Genomic DNA, 20,473 nt, shown 5'->3' with positions numbered 1-20,473 from the left:
TGTTTAGAAAATAAATATAACTCAACGTGTATGTCGAATAAGCCGAATTGCTGATTTTAATGATAAAATAATAAGTCATTATCGTGTTTGAATTTGATGATGGTTATTTGATGATTCCAGCAACTCGTGGGATCTTCAGGGTGTCAACCAGACCATTGCGAAAGCCCCAGACAGGGTACGGAGTTTTTCCAATGACTATTATTACGACGCTAGGTTACTTAGTGAGCTACAAATATCAAACTTGAGAGTATAATTGTTTGGCCGGGTTAAAAAAAAAAATGTGCCCAAGTATTCCAGTGGAACAATGGCTACTTTAAAGAAGACCATTTTGATGATGTCGTCACTGTTATCGACATCGATTCCACTTGACACTTTTAAAGCCTTCGGTTCATCATCTGTCTGCGATTCAGCTATGCCAGAGGGTCCCTGGTTGATAAAAGAGAACCTGCGCTAACGTAGTATTAGTCGCAAACTTGAAATTCGTTTATCTGAGCCCCCCCCCCCGTGTATTTCAGTTACTTTGATGGAGCATGTTATTATTGTTTTCTTGTTTTCTTATTTATCTCTATTTATGCCGTTTGGATCCTCTTCGTCAAGAGTGAGTGAATGGGAGTGGGTGGGAGGGAATGGCTAAGGTGGGACAGGGTGGGACGGACTAATGTGTGCGGGTGGGTGGGGTCCTTTGGCGCTACGACCTTCCCTGCTGCTCGCTTAGCTTACCTCAGAGCCAGAAGCTTCATTCGCACACAGACAGAAAACAAAAGCTAAGCTTAGAAAAAGAAAAAGAAAAAGAAAAAGAAAAAGGGCGGAGGGAAGGACTGGAGATGGAAAACAAGCATCTGGCAGCCGCAGGCACAAAGAGGTAATTAGTTAGTCCCAGGTAATTGCTTCACCCGCAACCAAATGTACTGTACGCAGTTGAACATGCTCGCCATAGCTGAATACTGTTGCTAGCGACATGTCTATAACGTGTGACTTCAAAGCAGACAAAGAAGATGAGGCGAGTCCTCCCGTAGGCCAAAAGACGGAAAGGCCGATGGAGATGACGCAAGCCTGCCAGGACGCAGTGATAACGAGCAGGTGGGCAGTGTGGGAAGCATGTTTATGCCCTTTTTCCCCCCAAGCATCTGTTTATACGGAATTACAAACACACAAGAGCAAATGCGTGTACAGTTAACACACACGGCACCGCCGTGACTGCAATTGTCAACAAGTGCCTCCTGCGTTGACATCAGCATGAGAACGGCGACTTCTCGGGTTACACTGGCAGAATTGTATGCAGCCACCTGTCACTGTGTCCAGAGGACAACCTGTTCTCCCCAAACAGGTTAGAAACAGAAGGACGGGGAGTGAGTTGGGGGGAATGAATCAGCCTCATTGTCTCTTACACGAAGCCTCACTTTTGGATTAAGTCCAAGTGATCCAAGAAGACAAAAAGTTCTTTGAAACAGTTTCTATTTTCTTGTGTTGGATTATTAACATTGTTTTTCTGTTTCAATATTATATTTTTCAAAGTGTTTTTGATTTTAGTTAGATATGTTACAACTGTTCCCCATGTGTGGTTAGTCTGTGGTCTTTGTTCTCTTCCCTGAGGAAGTAAGGTGTCTGATTTAATCTAAATAAGAGGTGTCTGACCAAAAGGGCCGTCTGCGTGAATTCCTGGTGCCAGGAGGCTCCCAGGAGCCAAGTGTTTACCCACATCCTGAGGTAAAGATAAGGAGAGGGGGTGTGTAGACTTGAAGACTCTTGTCTTGACAAAGAGTGCCACATAGGTTGCTCTATGCCTGGAGGGGCAAAAGGTACCGCTTTGTCAATAAAGTAATGTACAGTATCAATCCGGTTCTAAACACGGATCACGATGTAAACTCACATCTGTGTCCGCGTAACCTTTTTCAGGGCAACTTTGCCGAGCTTAGGCAACAAATGCAGGCACCGGAGCCATTTGTATCCTGTTCCTTCTCCAGGACAGCTGGCTCAGAGAAGCAACCGCCTGCCTGTGCCCCCGACACAAAGGTACAGAACACAGTGGAACGAGGGAACGGGGATAGTCGAGCTCTTGGAGCTTGGTTTTGACTCATTTTCTGGACTTGAGAAGGTCTTAACTAAAGACAAATGCTAACGCAAACACTTCAATGTCCACAGAGTTTATAGAGGTTTACTTTTAGACTATTGTTAGTTTGAACGGTTAGCAAATCCACAGCTTCTAATTCTTTGTTTCTAGCCAATGAGATCTTGTATGTCCTTGTATCTCTGCCCCCCCCCCCAACCCAACCCCCATGCGTCTTTAGAATCATTGGTTTTGACTGGTCTCTGGTCCTGCTCATTGTTCAGACTTAAAACACACTAGTTTAGTTTTCCTTTTGAATTCCAAACCATACAGTTTTCTTTTTGAATTCCAAACCATACTGTTTAATCAGTAAAGTATCCAATGAGGTGTTGGGGGCATCTTACTTCCTCCTGAATGTTGAACATACATAGAGAGACAAGTTGTAAACACAAAGTCTCCAGTAAAGTTCGTAATCAAAATGCAAACGAGGGAAATATAATTTCCAGTTTGTTGTTGGCAGACTACCACTCGTTGACAGGAAGGGATTTGGATATTAGCATCTCTGGGGGCATTTCAATTTGTAAAGACCTGCGCTCTGCAATCCCTCCGATGGTCAGGCAGCAATAACCGTCATTCATACAAAACATGCGCTCGGGACTGTCAAGCTAGCACGACACTGGGACAAAACAACAGTCAATTAAACTCAAATTCTTGTGTCCCTCACAGGCAGAGAACAAGAAGTGTGCTCAACGCATCTCCATCCTCCTTTGGCCTGCTATCCATAGCAGAACCGAACAAGCTCAGCCAATCAGCTCCAAGCATAATGGAACCACTACTGCGTGCCAACTATGTGCTTCAAGCCCGGGCGCACATTCAAACACGTATGGACAACATACAGATATTTTGTTTTGTTACAAGAAGTTGGGTTTTCCAATGAGGTCTGAAAAATGTACATCATGAATTGTAATTCATAAAATATCACGTGTGTATGCAGGACTGGGCTCTCACGAAGCAATCAGTCAACAAAAGGTGGGGTTCAAACAGCAACTGGCCATTTGCCATATTCTGTATTTGTAGCCACTGACCCGAATTGTTGTTGATATATTCTCTGACATTACACCAGGGTCCCATACTGGCTCTGCAACCGGCTTCACCTCTCCGGACACCCAAGCAGCTGGCCCCACTGGACCTCAGGCTAAGAGACAACTCTACTGCAATAGTGCTAAAGCACAGTGTTCCCTTGAAGCCCATCAGCAAGAGCCCAATTTCTCGGACCCATATTGGGCGGAGATTTTCATGGGGCGCCCCACGTACCAGCTCGCTCACCACAAGGGGTGGCAGTGAAGACAGCGGGTCCAGCACCAGCAGCCAGAGTTCTACTGATCTGGAAGATGAGGATTGCGAAAGGGAAGACATTCACGTGATGTTCGCAGAGGCCAGGCATCCCGAAGACAGCGAGTTCTTCAATGGGAAGATGGGGCCGAGTTTAAAAGCTCAGTCGCAAAGCTGTTTCATTTCAGCGAGCCACAAGTCAACAAGCACAGACCTACAGAGACCAGAGCCTGTGAGCTGTCAGGCTTTGATCAATTGCAACCACGCAACGCAGGATTACAGTATGACCCCAAGTGGAGACACAGCGAAACACAAAACACCAATCTCAACAAAGTGTAGCTGCACTAAGACTGATGAGCAAGCAAATACAAGAATTAAGGGTTACTTAGATAATGATCCAGCAACTGCAAAAGATTCCAAGATAGATGAGGTTGTTTCTTGTAAAACAGAGGGCGCCAAGTTAAATAATAGCTCTGCTTTTCTACAAAGCCCATTAAAATGTCCAATTAACAACCAATGCACGGGTCGCAAGCCAGCAAAAGTGAAGGAAGCATTCAAGCCTGCCCAAAGCGCGGCAAAAGAATCCAGTCCAAACTCTGAACTGAGGACAAACCTGCCCATTAGCGGACTTGGACACAAAGACATAAATGTCTTTACCCCGAACAAGACCCCTAAAAAACTCTCTCTGTCCAATCAATCCAGAGATAATACTGGAAGAAGCTTTGAACAAATTGTGACTGAACAGGTTAGGGACTCTTTGGTTAACTCCAAATCGGTTAAGGTTAGTAGAACCTCTAACAACTCCTTACCAAGGAAAAGGGGTACTGTTAGTGCACATAGCAGAAAGGCAAATCCTGACAAGTTGTGCACTAACCAAGCACCAAAGTGCCCAACAGCCAGAGAACCCAAAAGTGCACGGCAGCTAAGCAGTCCAGATGTCGCTGGGAAACAAAGATCAAAATCTGCCGTGGACTTCGTCACATACCAAGACGTGTTTACAACGATTCAAAGTGAGAGTGAAGGACCTGCTATTCATGAGATGTTTGCCGGTCCCATCTACGATAATCTTCGAAACCCAGTCAGCGGCGAGGACAAACACTTGCAGTCCGCCCTTTCCAGGAAGTCGCAAGAAAAACGTACAGTCAAATACAGACCCTTGAAACAAGTGCAGACGAAGATAAAGAGAAGCCCAACAGGGAAAGCGGTGGTTGCAACTAAAGGCAAAGCAAAACTTGCACCCTCGCGGACAAAAGCTCACTTCACGCATGCAACAAAGCCGGCACACAAAAGGAACAGCGGGAAACCTGAGACGACAGTAGTTTTTGTGAATGACGGTGTCATATGCAATAACACTCTAGAAAAGATTGAAGATCCAACATCATCGAGCATAGAAGAAGATATTTCTGTACTGAAGCCTGAAACACTAAAAACTGATGAAAAATCTGTGCGCTTTACATGTAGAACTATGGAAGAAAGAACTTTAAATTCAGCAGATATCAGAAATCTGCCAGTGCTGAGAAATCAAGTGACTCCCGAGTCATCAAAAAACAACCAAATGCCAATAAATGAAACTGAGAAATCTTATCACAGTAGTGACCAAACTGTTACGTCACCAGATTATCAGAAGTTTCTGAATGGTGTGGGGGATGGGCCACTTACAGATGACTTGCTGCAATGTCTGGCTGAAGAGTTGATCTCACTGGATGAGAAAGATATTACTACTAGCCCGTGTCCCCCAAACTTGGACCTGGAGAACAAAAAAGGAGACAGTCACATATTAGAAAGCAATGCTTACTCTGGGGTAAATCTGAACATAAATACATGACCAGCAAATGAATTCAGATTTGGACATTTAAAATCTTTCTTTTAATTCAGGTTATGTTAACGGACTTGACTGCCTTGCATGGTTCCGGGTTAGGTGATGCTATTTCGTGGACGAAGGGCGAAGTCCTTGGCCGTGGAGCCTACGGGACAGTAAGTCTATCAAGTGCTATTTCCACCTCTGCCTAGGTTTAGACCGGGGGTAGGCAACCCTGGTCCTGCGGGTTTTAGATGGCTCCCTCCTCTAACACAGGTGAGGATCATTATTAGGCTTCTCCGGAACTTGCTGATGACATCTAAAACACGCACGACTGCGACTCTCGAGGACCAGGGTCGCCTTCCCCTTGTTTAGACCTTGTCCCGACTTCCCAAGTGATACATTAATGAACCTGGTCTTGGGGCAGACCATGCAATACTTCCCTTTGAATCTTAAAAGTTGGTTCAGTTGGATTATCTTCATGTGAAAGAGCATGACGGTAGATGAAACTCTTTCTCAAGAGCGGAAGCTGGTACTACCATATGTCCAAGAACCTTTTGTCCATGATGCATATGAAACGTTGGCTTTCTTACCAGGTATACTGCGGCTTGACCAACCAAGGCCAGTTAATAGCTGTGAAGCAGGTGACTCTGGATACCTCCGACGCAGAGACCGCAGGGAGAGAATATAGTCGTCTTGAAGGGGAAGTCGAGCTGCTTAAAACCCTGAGCCACGCCAATATTGTGGGTTTCCTCGGGACCTCCCTTTATCAGCACATGGTTTCCATCTTCATGGAGTACATCCCAGGGGGATCCATTGCGAGCGTTCTTCACAGGTCAAATACTGTAGCACACAAACAATAAAACCAAGGTCTCGGTCTTTCTCACACCATGAACTTTTTCCTCCTGGGCTCAGATTTGGTCCACTGCCAGAGCGTGTTTTGGCATTGTACACCTACCAGATCCTGGAAGGGGTGGCATACCTTCACCAAAACAGCGTTATTCACCGTGACCTGAAGGGAAACAATGTCATGTTGATGCCCACCGGGGTCATCAAGCTCATAGACTTTGGCTGTGCACGCCGCATCAGCCGCGTAAGCCACACCAGCAGCGGGGATCTGCTCAAGTCTGTTCACGGCACACCTTACTGGATGGCTCCAGAGGTAGTCAAAGTAGACCGTGATTAACTTAAGCACTACCGGATTCAAATAATAACACCAAGTCATGTCACACTCCACAGGTTATCACAGAGACAGGATATGGCAGAAAATCCGATATATGGAGTGTGGGTTGCACCGTCTTTGAAATGGCCACAGGCCAACCCCCGCTAGCGCACATGAGCAAGATAGCTGCCTTGTTCTATATCGGAGCCAAAAGAGGATTGATGCCATCGTTGCCAGAGGGATTCTCAAACGGTGCCAAAGACTTTGTCAACATTTGCTTGACGAGGTGAGAAATTTCATTATTCCACATGTAGTATAACATTTGATGAACATTAATCATCTGTGAATTGTATTTCCTCTAGTGACCAGAGATTGCGGCCATCTGCGGACCAACTGCTCCAACATTCGTTTCTTCCAAGGAACAAGACTCAGTTTGCAAAGAGAAATCACTTCTGTGGTCATCCAGACGGACTATGTGGTTAACAAGCTTCAGTATATGATTTTGGTTTTGTAGGATTTTTTTTGTGTGGTTATGGAGGAAGGCAGAGCTGGAATATTACACTTTCGGAACAGAGTAAACAGCACTTTAATGTATCATACAAGAATAGAACCGCACAATCTGGTTTTGTATAACGCAGTTGGTGCCAATTGTGAAATTTGTAATTAAACACGGTGGAGTTTCACAGATGGTTGATAAGATTTATCATTTGCTTTTGGATGAACCACAAGAAGATTCCCATGTGAGTACTCAGAGAACATTTGTGGGTGACCGCTATACTCTCTGTTACATACCCAATTGTTTATAAAAAATCAATTGTTTCTTTGCTGTTTGTTTCAAATACTGAATTGCACATTAGCATTACTCAAATTAATTCTGGGCACAGAAAAAAAAAAACTTTCATGACTTGAATGCAAGTCAAATTTTTCAAACTTCATTTTCATGAATCAATTGACAGAAGACTTGTTTCATGGCAACAATCAGGAACAGAATTTAATGTCAAAAACTAATGTGACGACAACGGTCGTAAATGTACCAAACGGCTTATGTCTTAACTTTGTCCACAGAAAAATGGTTTGACCAAAAAAATAAAAATAAAAAAGGAGAGAAAAACACAGCAGGGCATTTCACAACTGATTTTCTTCTTTATAGTACTGCAGAGTAAACTTTGCTGACAAGTAAAAGGCTTCAGTGCCTCGTTTTTGTGTGATGCACTTCAAAAAGAGGTTATACAGTAATAGACTTCCATGGCACACTATTGTCTTTTTGTTAGCTTTTTATTTTAGGTGCAACTCTTACCTCTTGGGTAATATGATAAAATGCACATGCCTCTTGAACACATCTTCCCTAATGTTGCCCAATCGGTTAGCGATAGTGCTTTTTATTTATTGTATTTTTTATTTTATTTTTTTTAAAAAGGGTTTTACAATTATATTGTGATAATTACGAGTCGCTCCAAACCTGAGTAGTCCCGATGATTATTGATGTCTTAACATACAAAAACGTAACCACATTTGTCTCCACTTCCTGTGAATGGCGAGTGCGTTCTTCCACATCCATTTGTGGAAAACTTGCAAATCAAACAGTACTCAAGTGTGGAAAACAAATCAAAGTTACCGAGGAAATGAAACGACACTTAATAAAAAAAGGAAAAAGCATCCACCAATATTGCAATAAGGAATGACAAACAGAAGTCGAACTCCTCTTGGGCTGACCATTGGCATGCTGCATAAAATTGCATAATTCTTATTTAAATAAAAATAAAAAAACAAGAGGCAGTCACATATTTCGTGCCTTTGAAATAACTTGTAATACTTTTGTGTTCCTACCCATCGATGTGAAATACAAGAAGGTGCCTCCCTTTAATGTAAATACACAATTGCACCTGCCATCCACACACACACAATGTTTGCGTGCTTATCTGCACATTTCAGGAAGGACAGACCAGCAGCAATTTGACACCAGGAGAAAGGTGGGACTGCCGACACAGCCCCGAGGTCAAAGTACGGAAGCGTTACGTTACTCTTTTTTTTCCCCCTCTTTCTCTCTCAATCACAGATGTTCATTTTTTAGTACAATGTTCTGCGCCTTTAATAAAGGGTATATCGTCTAAGTTTCCTCCTAGGGCACTTAACAAGGAGATGCGCATACTAGAGTGAACTGTGATGTGATCATGAAGCTTCATGAAGCACTTGTGATACTTTTTGACTCCTCCAGATGGTGCTCCTGGTTTAAAGATAAAGGCGAGTGCAATGAAAATTGATTACATTTCCATTGCATCTTTGAACCATGGGTGCCATCTAGAGGGGTAAGAAAATATTGCAAGTGCTTCATGAAGCTTCATTTTCCCCATTCGTAGATTCTAGCACTTTCCACGTGAAGATTCATGACTGCAGAAGGGTTCGCGCTCAGTGTCTCTGGTCTCCCACTTCATGAGGCGACCCGCTAGGAGGGAGGTACTGCTGAGAGGTGCGCAGCCCACCTGAGTGTAACAGGAGGGTGGAGGTTAGCCATAAGGCTGCAAGCGAAACAAGACATACTGCAGTGCAGCAGAGAAGCAGAAAACGAGGAAGGAGTACCTGCCGCACCAGTGCCACCTTTGGAGAGTTTGCTCGGTTTGGAGCAAGAAGCAGCGGAGGATGAGGAGGAGGAAGGGTGCTGATTGTGATTGGCCTCGGGGTGTGTCCTCTTTCGCGACGAGGAAGAAGTCAAAGACGTGGAGCCGCTGTGAGGAAGCGCGATTCCTTCGAGGGTTATGAGTCCCGGGGGACCTCGAAACAGTCCGTCGGCGGCCCCTTGTCCGTTACCGCTGTGAGCGTGGGGGTTGTATTTGTGATGGCGGTGAACGTTGTGATCGGCGCCTCGGTGCGTTTTGTCTTTGCTCACGAGCGGGCTGGAATGTTTACTCTTGTTGTTGGCGGCCGTGCCCTCGTCCGACGAACTGTGGCGCTCGGCTGAGGAGGAAACTTTGATTTTCATCTTGAGCTCCTCCTTGCTTCTGTCCAACTGGGAGCTTCCTCCAGAGGAAGGAATTGCCAAGTGGAGATTGAGCAAATTTTTGTCCCATTTGTCAGCGTGATGGCGTTTGTCCTGCCCCGACGACGCGCAGGGAACTCGAATCTTCAATGGCGAAGCCGTGGTGCTGCTCCCGCTTTGGGACATTTGGTGAGTCTGTGCATACCTTCGATGATCGAGCTGGCTCAACGACGGCGGTGCATAGTTAGAGGAAGACGACGGATCCCCTCGCATGTTGCTCTCGCTGTGCTGCTCCTGTCGGCTTTTCTGCCCCGAAGCAGCAACGTCTGCAGCGTGTTTTTCCCTGTATTTGTCCAGCGACATTTTGGGGGCTGAGGAGTGTTGCGGCGGCGGCGGCGGCGGGTGATGCTTGCCAGCTCCGCTTGCGCACGATCCTTTCAGTTCCTGTTTGATGGTGAGGTCGACAGTTTTCTCAGTCTTGATTGCTAATGGGGGTGGATGCAAAGAGGACGCCGAGGCCTGCAAGGACAGCGTCTGCTCTTGGTGAGAGGGGCTGAGGGGGCCCTGTTTCATACAGCCGGATGCATACCCTGCTTGAGTCAGGCTGGTTTGGGGCCACTCGCTGTGGCTGGGTGGGTTGTAAGGGCCAGCCAAGGAGCCCAGAGACAGCGGCCCGTCTCCAGACTGAGCGGAAATAGACACGAAAGTGGCGCCTGCTTTAGAAAAACTTGAGCGGGGTACTCCGACAAGGGGGCCGTCAAGCAGGGAAAGGTCTTGGAGCATCGAAGGTCCCGCGATGGATGCATCTGTCAGTTGGCTGTTGTCAGATTTGGGCTTCTTAGCAGCTTGGGTTGCCTGAGATGTAAAGGAAACATGTTTTTTTTCACTTCATCTTAATGGACTGTGTCACTGTACCAATTGATCTTTCAAAATCACATGCATAGATTTTTTACCCTCTGTAAAGAACGAGTAACACTGCTCTGGTTTACTGAGCAATTGTGACTGTCATGAAAAAAAATATTAGACCACATTGTTTTATTGTTTAAGACCAAGTTTCCATCTACTGCAACACAGTAACTGGTAACTGCTAATGTAGTTAAGTCAGAATTGTAGTAACTATGTGTATAAAAAAAAACTCCTTTACAAATTGTTTCTTTACACTGGATCAAAAATATCTGAAGGTTTGCCAATATTTACTGGTGCCATAAATACCCAAACACCTTGTGTGTCATTTCAAACTGACAAATGATTTGTCTTACTCTCCAGTTCCGTATTCTCTTCAAGCGGCTGGGAGTCTTTTCCAAAATCTGCAGAAACTCATGCGTCAACTCTGCAAAACGCAAAGAAAGTTGCGTTAATATAACGCAGTAGGTCCTCTTGCGCAATAGCAGTGCTCTCCCACACACACACATCAATTTTAGCGCAACTGCAAGAGATTACCGCACAAACCATGCAAGCGCATTTGTCTCTTACCATCAAGCAGCTCAAGAGTAACCGAGCTGTCCACGTACACCCACCAGTGCTTCCCATCGGTAGACACTGGTATCTCCCAGTTAGACCACTTGCACGCCAGGTGAATACACACACAGGCTATTACTGTGGGCTTGTACTGTAAGCAGAATGTAGTGAGGTGTAGACTATTGTGTGTGTGCGTGTGTGTGTGTGAAGGTACGTCCAGAGGACAAATGGAGTGTGTGTGTATGCATGTATGACATGAATGAGTGGATTGAGGCGTTGCAGCCGTGGTCAGGATTGGTCCCACATGTGAACAAAAAAGGAGGACAGAAGGCGCAAATGGTTTTAATTCATTGTTAGGAGAGACACACACACACACACACAAAAGCTGAAAAATGCTTTAAGCTGTATGAGTTCTTTTTTTTTTTTTTTTTAACTGAACAGTAAAACAAGTTTTTCATGTCAAGTTAAATGGTGAAGAATATAAACAGCAGAGGGTTCGATTATGGAAAAAATAACAATCACGATTATTTTGGAAATAATTTAAATCAAGATTATTAAAATTAGTATTTTTTGGTACAAAACAAGAAAATGTTTAAACATATAAAATATTAGGACCCATAAAAAAAATAAAAATAGAAGCACTATAGTTATGTAAGTTCCTTTTGGACCAAACAGAATTTATAATAATATATATTTATTTATACATGTTTGCAAATACTTGAAGTTGGAGTGCAGCGTGTGCACTTTGCAGTAGGACGATCATTTATATTTTTGATACAAAATAAGAAAATGCTTAAACGTAAAAAACTAAAAATTTCCAGACAAATAAAATTCATTGAAACACTATAATCATGAAAGTTCCTTTTGGATAAAACTAAATTAGTTATTTTATAGTTAGTTATAAATTTAAATTACTCAAAAATTTGTATTAATCTTTTTTTTTTTTTTTTTACAATTAAGCTGATTTTGTAATTGTGGAGTGTAATTGAAATTGTAATTGAATTTCGATTAATTGCACAGCCCTAGCAGAGCGCATTTGCTACAATTAAGTTCACTGCTGGAAATAAGATGTACAGTATATAAAATGGACACCCTCTTGCAGTGGAATTTGATCTGTCCCAGGGATGCAACGATAACAGCAATATCGCAATTTTGAAAGTTCCACAATATCGTCATCGTCACAACATTTAAAAACAGCACAACTTCTAAAAAGGCCAGGATGGATCCCATTTGTGCAGTTCCAACACCCTCTGGTGGTTAATTTTGTAGCGCAGTTTAATTTTAATTAGGCATGTTTTGGTCACTTACGTTTAAGAGCCCCCGCTAATTGCCAGATGAAGGGGAACGTAACATGCGGTTATCACTCCCATAAATTAGTCATATGATCAAATATTTTATAATTTCAAAAAGCATTACGTTTCATAACCATGATACTTTGCGGCGCTGAGCAAATAGGAGCACAATGACTGGCCAAGCTTATTTCTTTGTCAAAAATATAATTTTGTGCATTTTTCTCTCTCAATAGGAGCTTTTTTTTTTCTCGTATTGTGAAGTTCCTATCTTGGTAATTATCGTATTGATATTTGGACATGGTTACATCCCTAATCTATTGCCACAGAAAAATACATCTAAAACTAAACAATATCAACAAATGGCTATAATTTCTATAAAGTTCTTAACATGTCTTCTTCCTGTACAGTCCAGCGAAAATGAATTGGGGACCAATAAACCAATCAATCAACATATAACCGTTTCTTCTGGGCTTAGTTTTAAGAACTACATTAAGATCACTAGGACAATAAAATACTGTACATTTATGTCAAGTATAACCGTCCATAGATAAATAATCTGGCAAATTAGCCCTACATGCCATGTTTTATAAGAGCTAAAGTTTGGGCTCACTGAATGGCCCTTTAACAACAAATAACCCATTAAGACGTTTGACACTTTGTCCATGGCTAAATTTATCACACCTGAAAAGAAAAGCATGCAGGAGTAAGCGTCTAGCATTTGGTTTTGTATTTGTAAAAATTTAAAAAGAAGCTAATTTATGATCGGTCAGATTAACTGTAATAAAAACAAAAGTGTTAGCTCAGTGGAAAAAAACGGATTCATATCAAGATATTACGATCATAGGACATCGCTAAACAAACCCTTTAAGGACCCACTTTCAAATGCATCCACAGTCATGCTCTAAATACAATTCATGGGGTAACCGAAAACATTTCACTCGTATACTCAAAATTTGGTCATGTGCCCTCAAACTTCTATTCTTAGCATGCAGGTCGTTAATGGGTAAGATTACATTTAGATTCACGATACAGCTAGAAAAAACAACGAGCATTTACAGAGAATCATATAATCAACGTAAGCATAACAAATGAATATGAAAAGAAAATGTGAAAAAATGATTTTGCTGTACTTACCAGAAGGACCTCTATGAGAAATGTTTACATCTGTGAAATCTTTAGCGGCTATTCAGGCTACCAAAGTGTCTTTTCGAATTCTGCACTTTTTCGCAACCGAACAAACATGTGGCGTTTCAAGCGCACCACTACACTTCGCATCTTGCATTCAACCCATCGGTGCCAACACATGGTCCCTTGTACAATACACCGCACTGCGACTGGGGCCGGGAACGCCGCAAGCCACGAGCCCCCGTCCCGCTCCCTCTGGTGGAGGGAGGCGAGCGGCGGGCGCTAGGCGAGCGTCCCAACAGCCACCAGTGCAAGGAGGGCCCGTTGGACACTGAAAGGGTACCCTGCATTACAGGAAGCAATGGTGTGCAAAGTGCAACAAAGGAGGGGCAGGATAACAACCTGTTGGTAGCCATGAAATAGGAAGTCTGTGCCAGATCCTTGCTTGCTGTGTGACACACAAAGACAAACGATATGAAAGGGAAAGCAATTACAATTCAACGCATACAACAACAGAAAAGCATTTACTTTTGTGCCATTTGTATTCTTATGATTTCCAAGAAAATCTGATTTAAGTTTTTACTTTACACTTTAACTTCCACTAAAACCCATTTAGTCACGACCAAGACTGAAGTGGAGCGCAAATGATTTTGTAAACTCCTTGTGAATGTCCCATATGGAGGACCAAAACTGCCAAAATTCAAAATAAATAAATGACATAAAGGTGAAAATAAAAACGGATATAAAAAATACAATGCAAAAATTTATGCATGTAAAAATAAAAACGAGATTCAAAAAATAAAAATGTCGAAACAAATATATAAATAGAATTAAATACCAATTAATTAATAAAAACGCTCTGCTCTCGCATTTATTTGTTTCATGCTGCAGACGAGGGCTGGGCAATATGGCCCAAAATTTATATCATGGTATAAACCGCATCCCTTCACGGTACATATATCATGGTATAGAATTAAATGTTGTTGCTTCTATAAATAATTTGCTTACCATTTTTTTTATAGAAGCTATATGAATTTAAAAAAATAATAATTATATAAAACAGCAGGTTTATTCTTTATTTTTGATTCATTGACATACCAACAACTAGAATGGAGAATGACTTACATTGTTTAGATATTTGCAATTATTAACAGTTAATGCCATTGATGGACTTTTTTCTGTCCGAGTTTGAAATGCCCGACAGTATTTTAATGCCGCTGCTGTTTGGCTCGCCCCGAACGCTGTCATTTAATTGTTTACGCTCCCGTTAGTGGCTCGTTGCCAACGCTGCAGACTTGTGTCATATCATACAATGACAGACTAATTAACTTTCTTAGCGTCCTTAATTGGCAAACATAATTTCAAGGTGAAATTCAATAATGAAGAAATAAAAGACATAAAGGTGAAAATAAAAACGGATATAAAAAATACAATGCAAAAATAAAAACGAGATTCAAAAAATAAAAATGTCGAAACAAATATATAAATAGAATTAAATACCAATTAATAAATAAAAACGCTCCGAACGCTGTCATTTAATTGTTTACGCTCCCGTTAGTGGCTAGTTGCCAACGCTGCAGACTTGTGTCATATCATACAATGACAGACTAATTAACTTTCTTAGCGTCCTTAATTGGCAAACATAATTTCAAGGTGAAATTCAATAATGAAGAAATAAATGACATAAAGGTGAAAATAAAAACGGATATAAAAAATACAATGCAAAAATTTATGCATGTAAAAATAAAAACGAGATTCAAAAAATAAAAATGTCGAAACAAATATATAAATAGAATTAAATACCAATTAATAAATAAAAACGCTCTGCTCTCGCATTTATTTGTTTCATGCTGCAGACGAGGGCTGGGCAATATGGGCCCAAAATGGCTGAAAAGTTTAATATCAAGATCAAAACGACTGCAGCATACAGCCCATGGAGTAACGGCCTTTTAGAAAGGCATAATCAAACTCTTACGGAGACGTTGCTTAAAGTTAAAAAGGACAGCAACTGTGATTGGAAGACCGCACTTGATTGGGCACTCATGGCAAAGAACTCCAAGCACAGCGTGCACGGATATAGTCCTTACCAACGAGAGAATCCAAAACTGCCCTCAGTGCTCACTGATTAATCCCCAGCCCTGGAAACCCAAGTGAGCTGCTGGGTAGTTCAGCACATCACAACTCTACATGCAATGAGAAAAGCATTTGCAGAGGCTGAACGCTCTGAGAGAATCAAAAGAGCCCCACGCAAGCAACTGCGGCCAGTTGACGACAAGGTATGATATAGCAGACAGCCTACTTACTAAAATAGGATTGACTGCAATGAATGGAAAGGACCAGGGGTCGTGATAGGCCAGGATGGTGCTGTTGTATTTGTGAGTCTTTTCATCAGTAGTGGTAGTAGCAGTACTTATGCTATGTGGCTTGTCATGAATAGATCCTGTTTTGAGAAACTTGCCATGAGAATTGTGAACTGTACAACGTACTGGAGAAGACAAACAGGCAACGAGCTGCAGTCAAAGAAAGTTAACGTGTTTTATATCACATATATTATCTGCTCTAAATGTATACTAACATATTTGTTCAAGTTCTTCATACTCTTGTTAACATAAAAGTGGACAGAAATGGTTACTTACCAAATACAAATGTGGCCATATCTTTTAGTTCAATGATACAGTAATTTTTTTTTTTAAGTCAAGAGTCAGATTTGAGTTTAGGTCATTTCTGCCACTAGATGGCATTAGTGAGTCATGTTGGACATTTGTGACAGAATCAGTCCATTTTTCTTTTCAAATTCAGAGCAATTGGCATTTGTAACAAAGCAACACATGGACAACAGGCCATTTTGTTAATGGTAAATTACAACTAATCACCAGTCCCCACAAATACACATTTTAATCACATATTGCTAAATTGTGTTTTAGTGACTCCTTTGCCGAATGATGCAGATCAAATAAAGCACAAACAACAATGTTTTTACATCAATTGCATTTAAATTTTTAATGCCTCTGGACATCGTTCAATGCCATTTGAGGGTTTAATTTCAGCAAAAATTCATTTAATGACTTTTAATACTTGTTAACGACCCGCGGAAACCCTATAAGATGATGAACGGAATGAAAAAGAAAGAAAGAAATATGGATATATGTGTGATGAAAGAAACATTAATAATAATTGAACAAAGTGACATCTTAAGTACAACTGAACTGCGCACATGCTTCCAATTCAGTCTTGGACGTGGCCTGGTGAGTATCTGTCTCAAGTGTGGAAAAATAAATGTCTCCCAACAAAGACAAAAATGAATTAAAAGTGACAAGAATGTGGTCGTACAATCATGTCATCAGGGTTTCACAGGCCTCAACACCTATTTTATGAGGCGGGGCTGGACAAGAGCAGAGGGGGCACAAAAAACAAAGAAAGAAGCCTCTACCTCGCACTAGCTGGGAACATTTCACCACATCAGTGTGTGGGTGATCAATAGTAATTTCAAAGCCTGGAACAAAATACATGACAGGTGAGTTCAACACAGTCAGTTGGGAGGTGACGTGTCATTTCTCTCTCGCCGTTTTCCATGGACTCGCTGTTATTCAGACGACGCAAAAAATGGCAAGTGAGTGTTGAAGTGGGACAGAGGATTTTTTAAAAATTATTAATTTGGTGAAATAGAATCACACTTTTAGGCAAACCAATGTCCTGTGCCCAGATTTAAAGGGGACATATTATGGAAAATTGACTTTTTAATTGCTTTTACAAAATACTGCACAATAGTCTCCAATCTTTTGTGAGCTGTCTTCTGAAAACATGAATAAGAGCGATCATTTTGGATTTTCCCGGAGTTGCGACCTCACTAATTTACATAATTTCTCCTAACACGTTTGCTCCACATGACTGTACAGCTAAGCAGGGCAACAAGCTACCATTTTCGTGCGATGACCGGAGTCCAACCTACACAGAGACAATATTGTGTCGAAGCAAAAAGGTAAGCAGAGCTGCAGTGGTAGCCGTTTGGCTTGATAACTGCCACATAATATAAATTTCACTGAAGCCATTTTTTTGCTTACGACCTGTGTCCCCCCCAATTTTTTTTTTACATGAATAATAGCTGTTTGTTTTATTCAAGTATTTTTACCATTATTTTTGTTTTACTTTGTGTATTTTGTAACTTATTTGTATATTGTATTATATTTATAGTTTTTATCTATGTGATCAATTTGACCTGTGATGCACTTTGTGACCTATTTGTCTGTGAAAGGTGCTATATAAATAAAATGTGATTTACTTATATTGCCGTAGATATATTACTGTCATCTCGCTTTACACAGGATAAAGCGTGTTTGCCTGTGAGTTTCGTTATATCTGTCGACATGTTACCATTTAGGTTCAAGGATCTTTTGCTTTAGTGGTTATACATCCCAGCGCAGACACTTAGGGCTGTACAATTAATAGAAATGTTATTACAATTTCAATTATTAATCCATAATTACAAAATCAGCATTATCTTCAAAAAAAGAAGATTAGTAATTTTAATGTTGAGTTGTTTAAATTGATACATTTGCACTTTTTAAATTATTTTATTTTAATAACTAATTTAATAAATTTTGTTTCGTCCAAAGGGAACTTGCATATTTATAGTGTTTCAAATAATTTTTTTGTCTTAATATATACATTTTTTTTTTTACGTTTTAGCATTTTCTTGTTTTGTACCCAAAAATAAATGCTCGTCAATCGTGATTTCAATTAGCAGCCCTACAGACACTTTTTGTTCGCCCGTCTATATTGCGTTGTTAGCATTATGCTTAACTGATGCATAATTCAAATTTTTTTAATTTATTGGTATTCTTTTGAAAGTAGACTTCAACTGGGAGTGGCATGAAGCAGTTCGAAGCCTCTTTTTTTTTCTTTATTTTTTTTATTGTTCACTATGAGCCGTGGCCCATTTTCATGGAAAAGAACCGGCACCCCTATTTCATCTAGAGCATTAGAACGTTTCTGTATTTTGACCGATGAATATCATAGACCTTTTGTGAAAACACTTGAGAAATGTTTTCCAATTTTTTGTTTTTTTACACGCATAATATGTCTCCTTTAAGTGAACTTGGGAGAAAGTTACAAATCCCACTCAAGCCATTTTATAGCTAACAGAAAAAAGAATGACATGTCACCTTAGACCAATCCATAAAATCAAGAGTACAGTAGATGATGAGGAGTTGACTAATAAACTCTATCATCAATAACAAGAAACCCTCAAGTATGGTTTACCAATATTGTTTATGATACACATAGTGCTCTCTCTCTCGCTCTCATCTCATATCATCCACTCGGGTCACCACTACTTACCAAGCGTCTGCAGCACTATGGATTCAAGTATCACCAGCTCTTGAGCTTGTTGTAGGTATGCCTGAAGTTTGATAGACAGTCATTACATAACAATTGTAATGAGTCTATGATCTCACCTAACAGCTGAGTTTAAATGACCAAAGCTGAAACCAGAGAGGCCATTACGCTATTTAACGGAAGCGCGTGTAGCTGTTTGGACTGTGCCAACAGCGAAAAAGACCCCGACATCGGGGAGTGGCGCAGGTTATACATTGGGAAACCATGGCCAATGAGTGGACTGGAAAGGTGACACATGGAAAGGAATATGAAAGAGATTTTTTTTTTTTTAACACCATACTTGACATAGAGATCCCCCAACTTACATTACTCTTAGTGTCAAGAGGCGATTCTTGCGGGTTTAAGCAGGCGTGCGCTACTTTAATCACATATTCCAGTTTGCGTGGCTGCTCTTCCACTTTGGCAGCCAAAAATAGCGTCGTTGGAGATATTGTCTGTAATGGAAATAATGAAACATAGTAAAATATACATCCAAAACATGTAACAATGGTTAAAAAAAAACAATATACTTACATTTCTGTGAAATATGGTGAACGAGTGGTGCATGTAAAATCTATGCATGTAAACAATTGCTGTATTAATAGTTAGTTGAGAGCTGGAATGTGGGTCAAGGGAAATATTTGCATTGTTATCACTTGTTTTCAGCCCTGGTGAAAACAAGTACCAAAGGTCCTCGCTTTAAAACGGAATTAAGATTCTGAGGCAGCAATGCAACCCAATATTATTATTTTTGTCTGAACTAGTCTGTCATTAACCTACGCTAATACAAAAAGTAATAGCATGAACAACACTAACTGAGCGTCCGTTCTACCACGTAACCTTACATTGCAAGCCGTTCGTAACCGCGGATGTCGAAACAATGCAGCCCACCAGGCACGGCCCAAATTCTCCCAAAAAACAAAAAGCGAGCACAAATAACTTGTAAAGCGCGACAAAGAAATTAATTGGGCGTCATTCTCTGTCGGGATAAATCATAAACCCGTTTCAGGTTTTGGTGAACAGGTGGCTGACAAAGTTGACAGCCGCAAACATGATCCACGGCCTTCTTATCGACGCGAACCTAAAGCTAGCATGCTATACGCTAGCCGTGGGTAAGCACAACGCGTTCCCGTCGGCTTAGCAGCGAAATAACGCAAACCATTTACGCGACACACTTACATAAGTAAATAATCGCTCTTCAATTTTACAATCGAGCGACATCAGATCCGCACTTGGGTGCAGATCGTATCGTTCGTTAGCTTCCGCGTCTGGTTTGGGAAGCAGTTTGTTAACGAAGGATACACATTGAGCCTCTGTCCCATGTCTTGGATCAGATTCGCCGCTTGTTGCCGGTAAGACAGTTCCCGGTCCGGTTCTACTCCGCATCGGCGAGACGGCGTGCTTTCGAGCTGCTCCCGGGTGAAAACCCATCTTGAAGAAGATCCCCGGCTCGCCGCCATTGCTCTTCGACAGTCATGGAGAACGCGGATATGACGTCTGCGGACGACCGGAAACCCCGAAAAGTAATTTAAAAATCTAATCAAAATAAAATGAACTGGAATAAAGATTACACAACGAGGGCACAGGCAAAAAAAAGTCGGGATTTAAAAACGAAAAAAAAAAACATAGCTATAGACGTATTTGATCATGTGATCAGTGTGTCCGCCATGTTGGAGGTCGAAGTTGGGAAGATCAACTCGCCTTGAAATGGTAAATTGACCAACTCGACATTGTATCATTGCGTGTTTAAAAAAAATGAAAATACTAATCAGTTATTATCTGCTATGTTTTTGATATTTCAGTCTCTGTAGATGTGCTAAAATTAGGTCTAAAAACAAAAGCAAGACTGCATGGTGACGTACGCCATGACCTCCATCATCAAGTTTGCGGAATACTTTTTTTTTCATAGGTA

At 41.3% G+C, this 20,473-nt stretch overlaps 2 protein-coding genes across 8 annotated transcripts; one reads left to right on the top strand and one right to left on the bottom strand.

Moving 5' to 3' along the window:
- Nucleotides 1–124: 124 nt before the first annotated feature.
- Nucleotides 125–7,992, top strand: map3k19 (mitogen-activated protein kinase kinase kinase 19). 6 transcript variants are annotated; one of them, XM_086090746.1, is made up of 11 exons: nucleotides 125–175; nucleotides 987–1,080; nucleotides 1,897–2,013; nucleotides 2,774–2,928; nucleotides 3,042–3,076; nucleotides 3,171–5,180; nucleotides 5,255–5,353; nucleotides 5,774–6,012; nucleotides 6,093–6,339; nucleotides 6,417–6,625; nucleotides 6,702–7,992. In XM_086090746.1, exons 2-11 carry the CDS (start codon nucleotides 1,037–1,039, stop codon nucleotides 6,820–6,822), a joined length of 3,276 nt encoding a protein of 1,091 aa, XP_085946872.1. In that variant the 5' UTR covers nucleotides 125–175; nucleotides 987–1,036; the 3' UTR covers nucleotides 6,823–7,992. The 6 variants fall into 6 exon arrangements, with proteins under 6 accessions (XP_085946872.1, XP_085946868.1, XP_085946871.1 ...); XM_086090742.1 differs by lacking the exon at nucleotides 125–175 and adding an exon at nucleotides 674–862; XM_086090745.1 differs by lacking the exon at nucleotides 125–175 and adding an exon at nucleotides 674–862 and having other exon boundaries at nucleotides 984–1,080.
- Nucleotides 6,973–20,044, bottom strand: ccnt2a (cyclin T2a). 2 transcript variants are annotated; one of them, XM_086090748.1, is made up of 10 exons: nucleotides 19,864–20,044; nucleotides 19,096–19,177; nucleotides 18,888–19,016; nucleotides 18,526–18,586; nucleotides 16,619–16,681; nucleotides 13,591–13,636; nucleotides 10,787–10,950; nucleotides 10,573–10,643; nucleotides 8,917–10,168; nucleotides 6,973–8,819 (listed from the first exon to the last, which is right to left on the bottom strand). In XM_086090748.1, the coding sequence occupies exons 1-10, from the start codon at nucleotides 20,019–20,021 to the stop codon at nucleotides 8,746–8,748; spliced, it is 2,100 nt and encodes a 699-aa protein (XP_085946874.1). In that variant the 5' UTR covers nucleotides 20,022–20,044; the 3' UTR covers nucleotides 6,973–8,745. The 2 variants fall into 2 exon arrangements, 1 of the variants encoding a protein (XP_085946874.1); XR_015096640.1 differs by lacking the exons at nucleotides 6,973–8,819; nucleotides 8,917–10,168; nucleotides 10,573–10,643 and having other exon boundaries at nucleotides 10,802–10,950; nucleotides 13,198–13,636.
- Between the last annotated feature and the right edge of the window lie 429 nt (nucleotides 20,045–20,473).

The sequence above is a fragment of the Leptonotus elevatus genome, chromosome 12 (genome assembly GCF_054856555.1).
Source record: "Leptonotus elevatus isolate MCC_2025b chromosome 12, RoL_Lele_1.0, whole genome shotgun sequence".
NCBI classification, from domain to species: domain Eukaryota; kingdom Metazoa; phylum Chordata; class Actinopteri; order Syngnathiformes; family Syngnathidae; genus Leptonotus; species Leptonotus elevatus.
This window is presented reverse-complemented; position numbering and strand designations above follow the sequence as displayed.